The 17,383-nt window shown below is 34.5% G+C and overlaps 3 protein-coding genes across 3 annotated transcripts; 1 reads left to right on the plus strand and 2 right to left on the minus strand.

Annotated features, from left to right (window-relative positions):
- Positions 1-1,996: 1,996 nt before the first annotated feature.
- LOC112698721 (zinc finger protein CONSTANS-LIKE 5) lies at positions 1,997-4,488 on the plus strand. Its single transcript, XM_025751657.3, has 2 exons — positions 1,997-3,671; positions 3,764-4,488. The coding sequence occupies exons 1-2, from the start codon at positions 2,958-2,960 to the stop codon at positions 4,142-4,144; spliced, it is 1,095 nt and encodes a 364-aa protein (XP_025607442.1). The 5' UTR covers positions 1,997-2,957; the 3' UTR covers positions 4,145-4,488.
- Positions 4,489-12,288: 7,800 nt separating this feature from the next.
- Positions 12,289-12,693, minus strand: LOC112751447 (uncharacterized mitochondrial protein AtMg01250-like). Its single transcript, XM_025800628.1, has one exon. The coding sequence runs from the start codon at positions 12,691-12,693 to the stop codon at positions 12,289-12,291; it is 405 nt and encodes a 134-aa protein (XP_025656413.1).
- Positions 12,694-12,720: 27 nt separating this feature from the next.
- LOC140183738 (uncharacterized) lies at positions 12,721-14,578 on the minus strand. Its single transcript, XM_072232586.1, has 3 exons — positions 14,477-14,578; positions 13,141-14,373; positions 12,721-13,026 (listed from the first exon to the last, which is right to left on the minus strand). Exons 1-3 carry the CDS (start codon positions 14,576-14,578, stop codon positions 12,721-12,723), a joined length of 1,641 nt encoding a protein of 546 aa, XP_072088687.1.
- Positions 14,579-17,383: the final 2,805 nt, after the last annotated feature.

Genomic DNA, 17,383 nt, shown 5'->3' on the forward strand with positions numbered 1-17,383 from the left:
AACGTTTTTAAAATTTTATAATTAGATTTTTTTAAAAAAGTAAATTACTAAATAACCAAGTTGATTACATATAGAGTTGATTAATTATACTTTCTTAATACATATGGTCCTAAAAAAAATGAGTTGCAATTTACAAGTGGTTCAATGTTTTCACAAAAATAGACGAGTTGATCAGGTCAATAAAAAAGTATACACTTTTAATTTATTCTCTTAATTATCTTCCAAAACTTTTAAATAAGTAAAAATTTGAATTTGTTTAATATTTGATATTTTTAAAAATAACACATATATTTAATAAAATAATTTTTTTAATATTAGACAAATAATTAAGAAGATGAATTAAAATTCTCAGTCATTACTTAATAAAAAAAATACTTCTTTAAAAGTAAGTCGATTTGATTTTATCCATATCTACTAATTTTTTTGTTTTTTTATTTTTTTAATAAAAATATATAAACAGTTAAATAATAAATTAAACACTAAATACATTATTTACATTAACACACAGTCACACACTAACAAATAATATGATGATACAGATTATCAATCTAAAACTCTAACGGAAGTTTATGAGTTTCTATTATACATTATTCTTATCAATATAAAACTCTAATGGGTACTATTTTAATAAAGACATTAAAAATATATTTTTTTAAAGATTATTTACGTATATTATGTTATTATTGGACATTCTTATTAAATTGATTAATAATTTATTTTTTATTATAAATTAGAACAAAATCAATTTATTATAGTAATAATAATAAATTTAATTATCTATATTATAATTATTAGACTCAATTTAATTCGATTAAATTATACCATTTAAATTGAATATCTTTAAATTTTTTAACAAAAAAATAATAATATCTCTGATATTTTATTTTTTAGACATTTAAATATGTAAAAATATAAAAATACAATTAAATTTTTAAAAAATTAAATTTATTATGATTATTATAAAAAAATTAATTTTATTTTAATTTATTAAAAAAATAATTAAGTTATTAATATATTTAATAATAATACGATATATAAATATTTTTATAAAAAAAACGTTTTAAGCATATTTATAGAAGCAACTTTTTTATGATTTACCTCACCTTTATGTGTCTAATAATTGATTCCAACCAGCTAAACCTTGTTCATTTGACGGCTCTACTCCACTCCAAAGGTCATTTCCATTTCAATCTCCTCGCGTTAGTTGTTTGACTTTTCTTCTTGTGGTGGTGCGAAGGATACAAATGATTACGTCACCCATTATTACACTCTCTTTACTATATATACTTAATTACTTAATTATCATATCTCTTCCTACTTACTATATCTAGTTTACACATCCTATCTCTAACTCCTAAACGGCACTACCGCACCATGCATATATATCATTTGTAAATCGTGATACTACTTCCATATCCAAAAAATGATTATTACCCTATGTATACCACCATATTATGACGTGACAAAAGAGGGAAATAAAATATTTCGTTTTAGCATGTTACCCATTCTTCGTTAGAATGTTTTTAAAAATGATGATAATTAATATATTCATGTAGCTCAAAATGTTCCATAAAAAGAATGAAAATATCACGAAAATTTATTCTAACCTATTAGTAGTTGCCATATACAAATAGTAAAAGTTTGGATGATATGTTACAATAACGAGTTAAATTTTTTTCCAGTTCTTATGAAACTAACCCTATTATCTATAAATATTTCTGTAAACTCTCATGGAGTTTGAACATACATATTGATATTGGTGGGCTAACTGATATTGAATTCTTTTGAATTGGTGTTTACCAAACAATAAACAATATATATCTAACCTAACTTCTGTTTCTTTGCCAGTTTTTCTTTTAAAAAATCTAACCTAAACACATGCTAAACCAGACACAAGAGAATTAATTACTATATATACCCTAAACAGAATATCTTGCATACAAAATTCATTCAATAATAACTTCTCCAAATAAAGAGTAACCATGAAAGATTTATTCCGATCCCAGTAAAAATTTAAAAAATAAAATAAAATAGAAAAAGTTACATGTTATTGCCACATTTTTAAACTCGGTTCAATATTTCAATCAATTTGGCCTTTTGTATATAGAGTAGAAAAGATGAAAGATAGAGTTTGAGCCTCCAATGTGAAACTTGCCGAGTCTCTATAGTATATATCCACATACATGAGATGAAAACATTACGTATACATCCATAGGTGGTTTTTGTCTGGCTTCAAAATGGCGAATCAGTTCGTTTCACCAAAGGAGTGTACAAGTGCTGGCTTATAAAATCTCCCACAAATGTCATTGAAGCTGTAAACAGATAATGTGGGTCTATTATGCTGGACCATAATAATATGTGGGGGGAATTGAAAAAGAGTTATTCTTAATCAAGATTTGCGTTTATATTTAACAATAACAGAGAAATTTTTGACAATCACAGAAACCACCGGTGCTAATCCTGTGACATTCATTTTTCATCTGTTTTAGTATTTATAAAATCAAAAGATTATTATTGATTATTTATGTGCGATAATTAAACAAAGTTAATTATGTATTTTTATTGATGGATGTTGAAGCCTTGAAATCCATGTGGGATGGGGTGGGCATCTTGAGCATGTCGCCTCTTCCCAATTTGATAATTTGATCTTGGTGTCCGTGGAGGGCCCACGTCGGCACAGACACAACACGATGACAACTACTACTCCTAAATAGAAATAGATATATTTGTTGGCCTCAGGGAACCATTTTCGTGGCCAATAAGAACCCACGTGTCGTGCCTTCATTCGTCATCACCTAGATTTCCTCAATGCGACGACGCACTCCAACCCCTAGATAATAATAGAAATCAACACACCGTTCCCATTCAGAAAAAATAATCAAGAATCCACATCTCCAGGGAGCAACTACTACTACTGCTGCTGCTGCTTACTGGACAATTGAGAGAGAGAGAGAGCCATGGGCCTTAAGGGGTTGAGGAGCGGCTGGACCGTGCCGCCCAAGCCATGTGACTCCTGCAAGATCGCTTCCGCGGCACTCTTCTGCCGCCCTGATTCCGCCTTCCTCTGCATAGCCTGCGATTCCAAGATTCACTGCGCCAACAAGCTTGCTTCGCGCCACGACCGAGTCTGGATGTGTGAGGTCTGCGAGCAGGCACCTGCTGCGGTCACCTGCAAAGCTGACGCAGCAGCCCTCTGCGTCACCTGCGACTCTGACATCCACTCTGCTAACCCCCTCGCCCGCCGCCACGAGCGCATTCCCGTCGAGCCTTTCTTTGACTCTGCCGACTCCATCGTCAAGGCCTCTGCCGCCTCCTTCAGCTTCGTCGTCCCAACCGACAACGGCATCTCCTCTGACGGATTCCCCAACGACGACGCCGCCTGGCTCATTCCCAACCCAAACTACGGCTCAAAGCTTATGGACGCCCCGGACATGAAATCAAGGGAGATGTTCTTCTCAGAAATGGATCCCTTCCTCGATTTCGATTATTCCAACTCCTTCCAGAACAACAACAACAACAACAACAGCGCCGGAAACGACAGCGTCGTTCCGGTTCAATCCAAACCCGCTCCCATGATGAATCACCATGCCGAAGGTAGCTGCTTCGACATCGATTTTTGTAGATCGAAGCTTTCCTCCTTCAACTATCCATCACAGTCTATTAGCCAAAGCGTAAGTGCTAAGATATAACAAGCTCATCTTAAAATTGTAGAGGAAAACTTGAATTTCGCTGATTGAAATTTGAATTTTGTTATGCACAACAGGTTTCTTCGTCTTCGCTTGATGTAGGAGTGGTGCCAGACGGGAACACCGTCTCGGATATATCGTACTCGTTCGGCCGGAACTGCTCCGATTCGAGTGGGATGGGATCGGCGGGAAGTGGCGGCGGAGGTACGCAGCTGTGCGGGATGGACCGTGAGGCGAGGGTGCTGAGGTACAGGGAGAAGAGGAAGAACCGTAAGTTCGAGAAGACCATAAGATACGCTTCGCGTAAGGCTTATGCAGAAACCCGACCCAGGATCAAGGGCCGGTTCGCTAAACGGACCGAAATCGAGTCGGAGGTGGATCGTCTCTACAGCCCCGGCGGTGGTGTCCCAGGGTGTCTCATGCTGGACAACCAATACGGCGTCGTACCATCGTTTTAGTAGCGTAGAAAAGGAGTGAGTGGCAAAGTAGGGTGCATGGGGAAATGCTCTGTTCCTCTTTTCTCGCTAGTATTTGGGGATTGTAGAATAATGAATGATTAGTGAATCTATGGTAACCGTTGATTGAATCTTATAATTGGCCGTTGATCTGATGCAGAGCATATGAACATTAAGATTTGCTCTGCTGGAGAAAAAGCCCTCTATCTTTTTCTGTAAACTTATTAAAATTAGGAAAAAGAAAACTGTAAAGGGCTTTGTGTAGAATTAGAATCTGTACTGTAAACTCTTTTCACCGCTTTCTCTGTCTCTTTCTCTTTCCAGTTAAAAAGTGTCCTTTTCCAATCTGATCACGGATCTCTTTCCCCGTTTCTATTGGGTGCCTTTCTTCCCAAGTGTATCTGTTTTTCTTATGAGAGGTATCATCCTTTGACTATTCTTGTATTACGACTCCGTGTCATGTTAGGTTACCATATGTACGATTTATTGTTAGTCGTAACTCAAGTTTGATTTATTTTCTCATCCATATTTTAATCACAGAATGGGGTTTAGGGGATATACTCTAGGATGAGATGAAAGGTGTTTTCTTTAATTTTCCACAAGTTTCTATGAATAGAATACTGAATATATAAACGGTGGAAGGGAAGGGGGATGGTTCTCCCAATTAGTCCCACCGTTGACACGTTGGATTTATAATATAAGATCACCAACAATATTGTTTCTCAATAGTCAATACCTCATGTATTAATATTTTACTCGTAAAAGCTCGTGATAGAATTACTAATAGATACGCTGTTATAATAAGACTTGCAAATGGTATAAGTAGATGTCACTATTTATGCTTATAATTATCTTGGTATATAATATTCAACCAACATCCATTGGAATCCTTCTTAGCTAGGAAGGAGTCTATTTTTAAGTGTCTATTAGCGTTGCTGCCATGGAAAATGATAGAATATAATTAGGATGAATTATAATTAATTAGTATCGTTTATATTTATATAATATATTTGTATATTAATGGTAAAATTTTATGTTTTTATTATTTTGATTTATTTAGCACTTATAAATATTGTTTTATATATTATATTATTTGAAGACAATTTGAACAGATAATTTGAATACATTTAATAATATATTATTTTTTCAGTTAAATTTTTTGTTTCTAATATAATATCAGAGCCATAATATCCTCAAGATAAGTTATTTTTTTTGCGGTGAAATCACGTAATTTTTGCATTTTTCTATGCTATTTTTTTCTCTTTTGTCAATGCTTTTTTTTCGACAGTTAGCCATTTTTTCAGCAGTTTTTCGGCCGCTCTTGCGGTAGTTTCATTTGCGTTCCCGTCCAGTAGTTCTGCTTTTCCGTCCGACAATTTCGTCTGCGCTTCCTTCAGACAAGCGGCAGTTATGTCTGCGCTTCGTTCAGACAAGCGGCAGTTCCGTCTGCGCGACTAGCGACAGTTCCGTCTACGCTTCCTTTAAAGCAGTTCCATCTACGCTCCTTTCTTGCAGTTCCATATGCCTGTTTTATCAGTTTATACAGTTTTTTTCCTCTTTATTTTGTTGTAGAATATAATTAGGATCAATTATGATCAATTAATATTATTTAGTATATCTGAATATTTATTATAGGAGATTACTTATTTATTATTACGATTCTCTTAGTACTTATAAATATCCTTTTATATTGTATTATTTGAAGACAATTTGAATGGAACTTGAATACACTCAATAATATACAATCCTTTCTCCCGTTAAGTCTCTTATTTCTAACAGAAAAAAATAATTGGTGAATATATATAATGTATTGCGTTAATGATATTTTAGATTAATTGTATATATACTAAGAAATTAGAAAGCCTAGAATATTAAAGTTTTTATTAATTTCATTCCGAATTAATTAAGGGGATCCAACATAAAATACAAATGAGTTCAATATTAGAATCTTAGAACAATACTCCAACAGATAATATATAACTGAAAATTGAAATTAATACGAAACTAAATGTATAAGTAAGCTATCCATTTAACGCTTTAAGCATTACTATGTCACGAGTCAAATTCTCATACAATGCATGTTTAATATCTACCAGTAATGACTAATGGTAGAGAGATAATAATTTAAAATTAATTTATTTAATTTTATATTTATAATTTTATATGTAATATTTATAATTATATATTTATTATATTTAAAATTATTTATTAATTTTAACAATAATTAAAGAATATAAAATAAAAAAATACTTTAGACAATTTATTTTAATATTTATTATCTTCTAATATCTATTTAGCAGATAGATAACAATCAATTCTTAGTCTTTAAGTTTTACCTGACAATCAAATTAATTCCTAAATCTTGAAAGTAAGTTGATAGTGTGTATGGATAGAGTATTTTACATTAAAGAATTAAAATATAAAAGACTTAAAATAACTTAAAAAAAAATATATTTCCTCTTTTTAATACTTCAATCTAAGAGTATTAATACATAAAGAAACAAAAAATATTTCTACCTATCATTTTAAATACTAAATAAAGTAAAAAAAGGAAGCAATTATGTTTAAAGTGGCTGTAATCATAGACATCAACCGATATCTCTCGCGTTAGTTGTCTGGATGATACTATACTTATTAGGAGAATTTACTATGACGATGATAAAAATATCACACAAAGTAATTGAAAAGAGATGATTTTTTGACGTGAAAAGATAATTGATATTATTAATTATATATAAAACTACTTTACCATTAAAGATATTGTCTCATGTGACCTATGCTATGGCCCATCGATCTCTTGATCAACAATAAAAATCTATGGATGATAACATGATATTACATTTTCGCGTCCCACATACACCAAATGCAATTCATCCAACGCATCACTTGTAAATAGGGAGATACATATCATCATCGATATACTACACAATTGTTTGGACATATATAATTGGATGAATTTCAGGTATGCCAAAAATTAAGGTGTTTTAATATTTTTAGTTATTCATCTTAATTATGTATATTTTTTATTAACATATATGATTAAAAATATTCGACCACTTTAATTTTTGGTATATATCTAAAATACTTCTTATATAGTAATACAAAGAAGTAATGACTTAAACTCGATATATTATAATTTAAGTGATAATATTATGCTGGTGTATTGTATAAAGACAAAACACTGAAATATAAAATTATATTTAATAAGTGAAACATAAATAAAAATATTGTGTTTTAAAACACAAAAATATTAAATAAAATTATAATTTAATTTTTTATTTTATTATTATTATCAAATTTTTATAATTATATTTTTTATTATTTTATTATTTATTTTAAATTTTATATAAAAAATAAAATAAATTTTTTATTATTTATTTTGTTTTATATTTAATTTATTATCAAATAAAATATAAAAATATTAATTTTTATATTTTTATTTTTTATATTATATTTTTAATATCCTATTTTATCATGCTCTTAAATTTAATATATCAATCATTATTGAAGAACATTTTGTGGTGGTGAGAATGAATTCAAAGACCAAAGACAAAAACTTAGTTTACAACATTATTAGTGGTCTCGTAGAGTAGATATAATCATAGAAATGAGATTGATTCTTGTTATACTTTGAGGGTGAGCATAGGAAGAAGCAAATGAGTATGTTTAATGGGATTTGGATTGAGGAAAACATGAAAGTGATGATATGGATATAACTAGCATCCTTGTCTGTGATTATTAATGTTGAGAGATGGACATTAAAGAGGAAAAAAGGTGTGGGTCCAATTGGTACACGTGGGGTCTTTGTCAGAATGGGCTCCACGCACCACATCTTCTTCACGTGTCGCGCCGGGCCAGCCCATCTCCTGTGGGCTCACTTTGTCGTCCTTACTCTCTCCACACTGGTCCATTCCCATTCCCCCAGCTATCACCATCACCATCATCGCCATTTGCAAATTGCAATTCCATGTACAACAAAATTAAAATTAAAATCGTATACTTAGTCATTCATGATGAGATTAATACTCTATGCAGGGGTTTCTTCTCCTTCTATTGAAGAGGATCAGAGCAATATCAATAAACTCTCACAGAACATTCTAGTATTATCTCTAAAGAGGTAAAAGGGTTGGATGCAAATTTTGTTAAGAGAGAATTATTAACAGAATTTATTATTTTTAATAATATATTTTTTATTTATATTTTTTAAATATTATTGACTAATTGTTGATTAGTTAAAAATAATAAATTTTATTAATTCTCTAATATATATATATATATATATATATATATATATATATATATATATATATATATATATAGAGAGAGAGAGAGAGAGAGAGAGAGAGAGAGAGAGAGAGAGAGAGAGAGAGAGAGAGAGAGAGAGAGATAATTTGTTTAATTAATAAAGAAATATACACTTTTACTATTAACATCAATTTTATCACTAATACGAAGAAAATTGCTGGTAATGAAAGACATAAGAATAGAAAGTTGAATTTTAATAAGTTTGAAAGGACAAATTATAATAAAAATTTGAGTTTTATGCTTAATATGTATATATCTCAATTTATTGAGTAATTATTTAAATCAATCTCTAAAGATTTTAAAAGCAGATATTTTAGTTCTCAAGAAAAATTAATACACAAATTAATCTCTAAAATTTTACTCCGACAGACAAATCAGTTTCTAGTTTATTTTTCGGTCGAATAATTATTCAGATCAGTTCCCAAGAATTTTAAAAACGGACATTTTAGTTCCTAAGAAAAATTAATACACAAATCAATTACCAACGTTTTTGTTGTTGGACATAACAGTCCTCAATCCAAAAAAATAGAAAGACTATACCCTTTAAATTATAATTTATTGGCATTAAATATGTATTTTATATTCTATGAATCGTTGTATTTTAACATGTGTCTTTAAAATTGGTGTCTCTCTAAATAAACAGTTGAAATGTATTAACAACCAAACACTGCCTTATGATACGGTTGTGTAAGGATATGTCGTCTTGGTTATTCTATGGATGGGTCCTTTGCTTCCAATGGCCACGTGAAGGGGGAAGACTAAATGAAAATTGAGATGGTGGTGGTGGCCCTCTACTTGGTTTATCTTACCTACTACATTTTATTACTTATTATTCTTATTTTTTAAAACGACTTTGTTGCTCTCTACGGACCTAAAGCCGTATTCATTTTTTCTTAGTGCGTTGTCCAGGACCTTGTCAATGAAGCAAACTAATTTCTTCTTCATAAGTTGATTCTATTGTTTGATCTATTTTTTGCTTATTTCTTTTATTAAACAGATTTGTTTATTGTTGCCTAATTGCTGAAGCCAGTAAGATAAATTTGTCTACAAAAATTAAATTACATGTTGACTTCGAAGTGTTACCGAATAAGTGAATAGGGAACCAAAGAAAAATTTACACTAAAAGATAGGTGCATTAAATGTTTGAACAATGCTATTTTTTTTGTAATAGAACATAACACAAAGAAAAAAAGACCTAAGAAAAAGAGTAGTATTTTTTCTAATAATAATATCTAAATTATTAGGGCCACTCTAAATACACCTACTTATTTAAAACAGTAGTTTTTGTCATTAAATCAGCTGCTCTATTTGTTGTGCCTCGCGAAACAAAAGAAAACACATTTAAATTATTAATTTCACATATGACATCTTTGTACTCACAATCTCAAACCATAACAAATCATTTTTAAATAACATGAAACTCATAACAAAAAATACTAGAAAGAAATATACTAATAGAATAATTTTTTATCCAAATTTCAATAATACTATATTTATGTAAAATATATATTAAAAATTAAAACATATATTTATAAAAAAATATGTAATAATTAATTTAATAGCTAATTTTTAGTGGTTACGTAGCATTTTTGTTAATATTTTGCGCAAATAAAGTATCAATTAAAAGCGAGTTTTGTTTTTATTTAGGGCTTTTCTTTTTGTGTTTGTTTCTTTATTAGTTTTGGGTTTAAAGATTTTACTTTATGTACACCAAAAAAAGCATTTTCTTTCCTTCAAATAAAAAAGCTATCTTTCTGAAAAAATAAAATAAAAATATTATTTATATATTAAAATTAGGTATTATATATTTATATATATATATATAATTTAATTATTTTTAATATATATTTTATATTTTTAATAACTAATTTTAATATACACCTTTGATGATTATAAGTAAAATTTGACCAAAAAACAAAACTACACCCAACAAAAGAAAATAGGAAATGATATCTGTCAATCGGAAAACAAAATAGTAAAATCGTTTCATCTTTTTTTTTTGGGTCTTGTAACGATGAGTGCTTTTTTTTCCTTCCTTTTTTTTTTGTTGGGTTCCCTTGTGATTATTGGCTTTTTTTTTTTCTTTCTTTTGGATCTTGCTGGTGCGATATTAGGTCGAACGCTTTCTTTTTCTTCAGTCTGATATTTTTCCCCCTTCATCTATTGTCCTTATGTTTTCTGGTTATGATACAATTTCCTTTTCCTTATTTGGGTTTTAATAGCTCTGAGCTTTAATATTTTAATGATAATATAGGCTTAAAATTATGCTAATATTCTAATATTATTTTCATAAACTTCATCTAATTTTTGAGCTTTTGTGTCTCACACTTTTTTTTGAAAGTAAAAGTTCAACACTCAAGTGGAGCAAAGTTACATTAAGACAAAAACAATATAGTTATCACAACTTTTATGTCATCTCCAACATAGTTATCAATAACATGAGTTATTTACAACTCCACTCTGTAGCACAAGAGAATAATTGCTCTACATAATCGCCATCTTGCTGTGAAATATGATGTCATTTCGGCGTAACCAAATGATCCATATAACTGAGAAGAATCCACGTAGCCAACACTTGTGCCTCTCTTTTCCCATCGGCATGGATCTCCAACTCTCGAAGAGCTCTTTCAAGGTACCAGGAACAACCCACGTCTGTCCGAACGCTGAGATCCAAGCACACCACACCTGCCAAGAGTACTCACAAGTAATAAATAAATGTTGTATATTTTCAACATCTTTCTTACACAGTACGCACAAAGCATCATTCTGTTGCAGGATCCCCAACCTACTCAGCCGGTCCTTTGTATTAACCCGCCCTACCAAAACAAACCAAGCAAATAACTCCACTCGAGGCGGAACTAGGCCTTTCCAGATCTCCTTTGTGAACTTGTACCTTAGAAGCTCCTCATCCAAAGTCTCTTCCTGCAAAACCTTCACAAATGAGTTAGTAGAATAAATGCCTTCCTTATCAAATTTCCACACGACTCTGTCTCGGCTATTAGTCTAACAAATTGCAAGACATGAAGTAGTTGGTTCAGTGTATCTGTCTCCCATTGTCGTAGTTCTCTTCTCCAATGGAAGTGCCAAACCCACTCTATCCCATCCCAGAATCCACACTCCCCAATTACTGATCCTTTTTGGTTTGAAATTAAGAAGAGTCTCGGAAAGGAGTCTTTCAACTTCTCTACTTGCAGCCATGTATCCTCCCAAAATCTGGTGGATCTTCCATCTCCTACTTCCATAGTAAGGCCATCAATAATCTTCTGCCTGACATGTGGCTCTCTTATTTGCACTTGACATATGTCTCTTCACGGACCGCCTCTCTTCGGCAATGTTTGAGTTGACAGCAAGTGACTTGGGTTCAAGCTATTGCATGAGCATACAATCTTCTTCCATAGAGGGCAGTCCTCTTTAGAGAACCTCCACCACCATTTAAACAGCAAGGCTGTATTCCTAATCACCATATCACCCATCCCCAGACCTCCTAGCTTCTTTGGTGCTTGAACTAGCTCCCACTTCACAAGGGCCATACCAGGTCGACCATCATCCTTCCCCCAAAAGAACCTCCTCTGCAAGGATATGATTCTTCGTGCAACCGCATTAGGCATCTTGTACAAGCTCAGATAATAGATTGGTAGGATGTTAATTACCGACTTAATAAGTACCAGTTTACCAGCCTTACTAAGGACCTTTGCTTTCCATAAGCTGAGTTTCTATTCCACCTTGTCTATAACCGGCTTCCAAATTTTTACCAATCGCGGATTTGCTCCTAGGCTAATGCCAAGGTACCTCACCGGTATAGCTGCCTCTTGACAACCTAATAGCTGGCACATCCGATCAACTCACTCCGAGCTGCAGTTCACTGGTATCAAGTTAGACTTTTCAAAATTAATGCTCAAGCCAGACATCATTTTGAAGCACCTCAAAAGCCTCTTATAGTTCCTCAGTGTCTCCTCCTCCAGCGGACAAAATAATATAGTGTTATCAGCAAATTGTAGGTGTGATAACTCTATATTATCTCTACCGACTAATAGTGGAGATATCCGACCATTTCTAACTGCCTCCCCAATCATCCTGTTAAGCACGTCCATCACAAGAACAAACAAAAACGGCGATAAAGGGTCGCCTTGACGTAGTCCTCTCTCCATTTTGAATGGTTTCGATGGTGACCCATTAACCATAATAGAGATAGAAGCCGGTGTAACACACTCCCTAATCCACGCCCTCCATGTTCTTCCGAAGCCCATCTTCTCTAGCACAGTATCAACAAAGCACTATTTGACTCTATCATAGGCTTTTGGGAAGTCAAGTTTAATAATCGCGGATGCCTTCTTCTTCTGTTTCAGCCATTGCACAGTCTCACATGCAATTAACGCTCCATCATGTATCTTTCTCCCCTTCACAAAGGCACTTTGTGATTCTCCAACTAAGCCTGGCAGAACACTACTCATCCTTCGTATCAGCAATTTAGAGATTACCTTATAGACGCACCCAACCATACTGATAGGTTTGAGATCTTTTATCTCCTTAGCCCCAACGAATTTCGGAGCCAACGCCACCCAGGTGACATTAGCTTCTTGCTGTTTGAAAGAAATCCATCACAGCTGCAGTGAATTCCGTTCCAATCTCATCCCAACATTTTTTTATAAAATGCATGTTGTATCCGTCACTCCCTGGAGCCTTAGAAGATTCACAATCCCAAACTGCCTCCTCACTTCCTCTATTGATGGTAGTGCCTCTAAGGTTTCCGCTTCTTCCCTCTCTAAGCGATGAACTAATCCATCCCTAAAGGTCACCCTTGGGGATGCTTCTTGGTGGTACAAGCACTTGTAAAAGTCCCGAATCGCAATCTTGATTCTTGCTTGATTTCTCACTAGCATCCCATTAATCACCAATGACTCGATCCGGTTATTCCTCCTTCTCGCCGAAGCTATGTTATGGAAGTACCTTGTGTTTCGATCCATCTCATTGGCATGCCGAGATCTTGACATTTGCTTCCAATGCATCTCCTGTCTTAGATACCACTTTTCACAGCAACTCACTAATGCCCTCCTCCTAGCCTCTGTTGTACCGTCATACCTTCTGCTACTAACCATATCGTCTACCTTCTTAATTTCTTCCTCAAGCTTCTTAATCCGCTCAGTCATATTCCCAAAATGCTGCTTATGCCATCTACGTAGTGGTTCTAACAGTACTTTCATCTTCTGTAAGAACTGTACATCACCTAGTTTCCTCCATTCTTCCTTTACCATTCTCAAGAACCCTTCATGCGTGAACCACAAGTCCAAGCTACGAAACGGTTTTGGGCCCTCAACTCTTCTGCTGTCTTCTATAACCAAAGGGCAGTGATCCGATAAATCTCTCAGACCACTCCTTAGACACGTCTCTGGGTACACATCAAGCCATCCCAAGGAGACTAGGCTCCTATCAATACGACTGCACGACTGTCCTCTAAACCAAGTATATGTTCGTTCATTCAGTGCCAAATTAATCAAATCCATATCATTTATCCATGTCCTGAACTCTGCCGCAGATGCTGGTAATGTAGTCACTCCTTTCCTTTCCTCCAAATGCAAAATTTCATTGAAATCTTCCAAAAAACAGAATGGCGCTTGACATAATCCTGCAATATAACTCAATTCTTCCCATATAGAAACCTTCTCAGCTCTCTCATGTCGTCCATACACTAAGCAAATAGCACAATGAAAGTTATCTTTTACCACAACTCCTTCTATACACAACCATCTATCCCCTTTATAGCAGTTATACAGTTTAAAAGCCGCTCCGTCCAACATTATCAATAACCCTCCAGAAGTCTCAATAGAACTGACAAACTCCCAACATGTTCTGTCACTTCCCCATATACGCACAACATCAAATTTAGTTATTAATTCTTTTTTGTTTCTATCAGGCCCAACATATCCAGTCTAAACTTATTTTTGAACGTCTTTAGCATACTAACTTTTGCAGCACCTCCCAACCCTCGTATATTCCAAGAACTAAAAATCATTTAACGAAACTATTACACACCTGTTTACGGTTTTTTGGCCGGCTTCTTCGGACTTTTTCTTTTTGCTTAGCCTGCCGCCATTTCATAGCAATAGCTTCATTCTGCTCTTGTAAGATAGCCATTATGTCCTCCTCATCACTGCATTGTGCTCATGATTCCACAGCTAGTTTCCAGACCGCTTTGTTCTCAGCCATTTCCTCTTCCCAACTCGGTCTCTATTCCTCAGGATCTGCTCTCCTACCATCATCCAAACCTGATTCTAGATTTTTCTCCCTTTCTTTCTCCTGTTTGTTACTGTTCTGATTCAACCCACCATCAAGATCTCCCCCTCTTCCAGTCCCTGAATCTGTCTCTCTACTTCTGGTACATTGCAATTCTTGATTAGGCCTCCAACAGAACACTGCCCCGTAACTCCTCCAATTTGCTTCCTCCTCGAGTCGTCCAAGTTATAAGGAGTTCTTTGAATATGTAAAGGTTTAGCATTCATGGCCAAGCCCTTCCTTAGCACACTTCCTTCGTTCTCGTCACCGATGCCTTCCACTGCGGGGGTCGATCCTTCATCAAGCCCGCCAACCTCAGCCTCCGGCTCACCCTCCTCCATCTCACCACGCGGTCCGCAGCCCTCCTCCACCCGGTTTCGCTCCTCGTGCCGTGCCTCCTTCAACCTTCCAGGCTCAAGGCCCGCTCCTGGTTTACTCCCTCCTTCTCGAACTGGCGCCTCAGACAGATCCCTTCCCTCCGACTCAGGGCGGCCGAGATCGAGCTTCCCATCATGTTGATTCCCTTCGTGATCGTAGCTGCTGAACCTTGCAGGCGCCGTCTTCACAGGGACCTGATCCAGGAAAGCGTGGTCATGGCGGGTCGAGGATGGGGTCGGGTCAGACCCAACCCGGTTTGGCAACCCAGCAGAAAGCCTAAGGCAGCAAGCCTTATCCCTCCCACAACTAGCCTATTTCGTTAAAGCCTTATTGGGCCTTGTAATTCCCAGCCCAATATCATGCCTGATCATATTATTCATTTGGCAACCTAATCCATCTTCATAATTATAGGAAGCCGTTTCCTCAGAATCAATTTCATAAGATCCCTGGTAATCTGCTATGTCAATTAATGCCGTATAATTGCCGTTTCCTTCAGAAAAAATTGAATTTGAATTTTTGTGATTCCATTCGTTCAACTCAAGACTTGAAATTACCATCCTGTCCTTATCTTGTTCCGCGTTTCTACGTTCTACCATCGTCAGCACTGCCGCCTGATCCCAATCTGCCATCCTCCGTTCAGCTCCATGGTTCAATATGCAACTAGAGCTTCCATGCCGCAGCTCTTCTGTATTTGTCATGTGCTTGTCTCTTGTCACTTCTTTGTTATTTCGGAAACATTTCTCCTGATACAGTTCTCCACCCACTTCCTTTACAAGAACGTCGAATCCACTTGTCCCTATTGTGACGTGCATCCATTCGTTAATCATATCGAAAACACACGTATCAATTAGAACTTTACCCACACTGAATGAGGTACACGATCGCGTTAGTTTATCGCACTCTACCACTTCGCCCCATTGCTCCCCTATTCTGCGAAATGTATCATTCGACCATGCATGCAGAGAAATTCTAAAGCACTCTAACCAAACTCTTCTAGACTCGCTTTTTTCAGTCTCATCCCATTGACATACCATATAAAACAATTTTAATAAATCGTTCATTATAGTGTAAGCCTCTTCAGCACTAAGCACCGTATCGAATGTAATCATAGCTTTGTATGCCCCCAGCTCTCTTACCTGTGTTACACAAGGCCAGTCCCTATTGATCTTTTCCTATAGCGACTGAAAATCAATTGCCGATTTTGTACCTCTGACGATACTTCTCTGTAACCAAACGACGTTCTCATTTACTATCGGTACTTCTATCTTCTTAGACCATCAATTACTATTTGGATCTTTGACAGGAGCGTCTGACGGCTGCCTTCCCGCTTTCAATTCAGCTGCTCCCACACTCATTATCCGTGGCTGGCTGTCTCCCGCATCGTGCCTGGTGGTCACCTTCGCTACTGTACCCTTCGTGTTTTTCATCGCATCTCCTCTTTTATATTTGGCTTCACCTACGAACATTCTTTTACCTCTCAATACGATACCATTCATTTCTGCAACAGCCTTCAAAACCCCTCCCTTTATAGTGTACCGGACAAAAGCAAACAGATATATTTGGCCATTTTTATTCTTTCGTAACAGATATATGTCGATGATTCTACCTGCCCATTTGAATATATTAAAAATTTCTCTCTTTGATATGTCTTCCGGCAAATTATCGATGAAGATAGAGAAAGAATCAAGTTCCAATCGTTGATACTCTTCTTTATTCCAAACTCTAGGATCTTTTCCATATTTATCCTGTGTATTTGTTCCCCTTCCTGTGTTTTTCCATCTCACTCTCACTCTCTCTCTCTCTCGCTCTCATTTTGATTTTTGCACGATACACAGTTTTACTATTTTTGTGTCTCAAACTTATCTAGACTATAGTCTACAAGAAATGAACAAAACCCAGTTTAGCCCACATCCAGTTTGAATTCCAAAAAAAGAAATAATCCAAAAAGATTAAACAAACACAGTATACACATATTTACAAATTACAAACAAATTTCTCATATAGATAAAATCAAACACAAATTAATCATTGCAAGAACAGTTCCCTAAAAACTTCATAAAAATTCTAATCTTATATTCCAAGAAAAGAATTGAAAACTCTCTCCACATTTTGTTAACTAAGATTGACTAGACTAATGTGTATAAAATAACCTCCAAAAAAGTGGAAAAAAAAAAGTCATACATTAGTCACAAAACTATATATATATATATATATATATATATATATATATATATATATATATATATATATATATATATATATATATATATATATATATATATAACCCAA

Source organism: Arachis hypogaea, chromosome 1, assembly GCF_003086295.3.
Source record: "Arachis hypogaea cultivar Tifrunner chromosome 1, arahy.Tifrunner.gnm2.J5K5, whole genome shotgun sequence".
NCBI classification, from domain to species: Eukaryota; Viridiplantae; Streptophyta; class Magnoliopsida; order Fabales; family Fabaceae; genus Arachis; species Arachis hypogaea.